Source organism: Enoplosus armatus, chromosome 13 (genome assembly GCF_043641665.1).
Source record: "Enoplosus armatus isolate fEnoArm2 chromosome 13, fEnoArm2.hap1, whole genome shotgun sequence".
NCBI lineage: Eukaryota > Metazoa > Chordata > Actinopteri > Centrarchiformes > Enoplosidae > Enoplosus > Enoplosus armatus.
In genome coordinates, this window is record NC_092192.1 from 11,272,716 (window position 1) to 11,274,562 (window position 1,847).

Sequence of the window (1,847 nt, forward strand, 5' to 3'; positions counted from 1 at the left end):
GAGATCAATGAAGAGGGTATATTTTCCACTGTATGCTGGTCAGACATGCAGACACTCAATGGCTACTACTGGAGTCTGCATCATACGGAGTCACATTGTGTAAAACGGTCATCAACAGAACAGGTGAGGCACAAGTCCACAGTATTCTGTCACATGTTAATGATAATTCATTATATTCATCACTCAGGATGAGAAAATATGGTTTCATGCCAAACGCACAAGTGTATATGTGTTCGTTTGAGGTATGTGATTGGAAAGAGTAACATGATGAGCAATAAGATGTGCTGTTGTCTTCTTTTTCAGACTGTAGAGCGTTCACGCACCGTGGACCAGAGGCGGAGGAGTTCAACTATGTCTGACCTCGGGACAGTTTTAAACAACTCTGTCATCATTCATCCTCCAGGTTTTTATATCATCGGATTTGAGACATTTCCCTACATCAGAGTCTACATCATCTTTCTAGCGTTTGTCTATGTGGTTACATTGCTGTTCAATATCTTATTGATCTACATAATTGCCCGTGACCACTGCTTACACACTCCAAAGTTTCTGGCTGTTGTCAACCTCGCAGTGATTGATGTAATCTTAAACACAAGCATTATTCCCAGCATGATTAAGACGTTTGTCTTTAAGGACAACTTTGTTCCATTCAACCTGTGTCTGTTACAAATGTATGTCTACTATGCTGTTACATCTCTGGAGTCATACACACTCGCTATACTCGCCTATGACAGGATGATCGCAATATGTTTCCCTCTGCGTCAGAACTTGTTCAACACACTGCCGATCATGTCTTGTATTGTCGGCGTGACTTGGGTTTACAGTCTGGGAAAAATAGCATACAGCACGGCGATCATGACTCGACTGTCTTTTTGCAATTCTGTCAGAGTGTTCAGCTATTTCTGTGACTATGCACCTGTGTTTAGACTTGCCTGTAATGATTACACATTGCAGTGGTCTGTGGCTTCAACCTCTAGTATGGTGAACCTGATGGTCCCCTTTACTTTTATTGTTCTGTCCTATGTCAGCATCCTGGTGACTGTGTTCAGGATGAAATCAGTAAGCAGCAGGATGAAAGCTCTGGTCACTTGCATTGAACACCTGGTCCTTGTTGCTGTATTTTACATTCCTATTTTCAGCATTTTCTTAGTCGGGCTTTATGTGCGATCCATTGACCCGGACCAGCGTGTGCTGAGTCTGTCTCTGGCCTCTTGCATCCCACCCTGTGTCAATCCTATTGTATATTCTTTGAAAACCAAAGACATTAAAACCAGAGCAGTCGCATTGGTCCATAGAATGAAAACAAGCCCTTGACTAATTTCCATTCTATCAAAAAGCAATCTGTGTAAAGTTTTAGCACTCCCAAGAAACACTGTGGAACAGAAAGCAGGGATGGTTTTTGTCTGATTCATCAGCATTTAAAAACAGATAGGTTTCCACACATTTGTCATATTATTATTCAATAATATGTTTTTCTTAATATTTATTTTTCTGCCATTATCTTAACACTTACGAAATTCAACAATGAATAAAATACATGTCCCGATTCTTTTGTGACCATATATTGCTGACTTATTGATCCATAAAATATAGTTGGTTGTATTTGAATGTAATTGTATGATATTTGTACATTTGACTGCTCAGGCCCAAAACACTCACTGACTTTATTTTACTGTATGTCACACTTATATCCCTCATAAATCGTCTGATAAAACAGAAGATCTCATTATTGTATTTACCTGAGCTACTGGCAGAGCTTTTAAGAGCTGGTTGTTCCACATCAGAAATGCATTTTTCAGTCATATTGAACTACGTTTAGCTAAGCTACCTCCAAGGGTTCATTACAG

General features: G+C 39.6%; 1 protein-coding gene across 1 annotated transcript; it reads left to right on the plus strand.

The window, feature by feature from the left end:
* Positions 1-351: 351 nt before the first annotated feature.
* LOC139295557 (olfactory receptor 1L4-like) lies at positions 352-1,314 on the plus strand. The gene has a single exon (XM_070917759.1). It carries the CDS (start codon positions 352-354, stop codon positions 1,312-1,314), a length of 963 nt encoding a protein of 320 aa, XP_070773860.1.
* Positions 1,315-1,847: the final 533 nt, after the last annotated feature.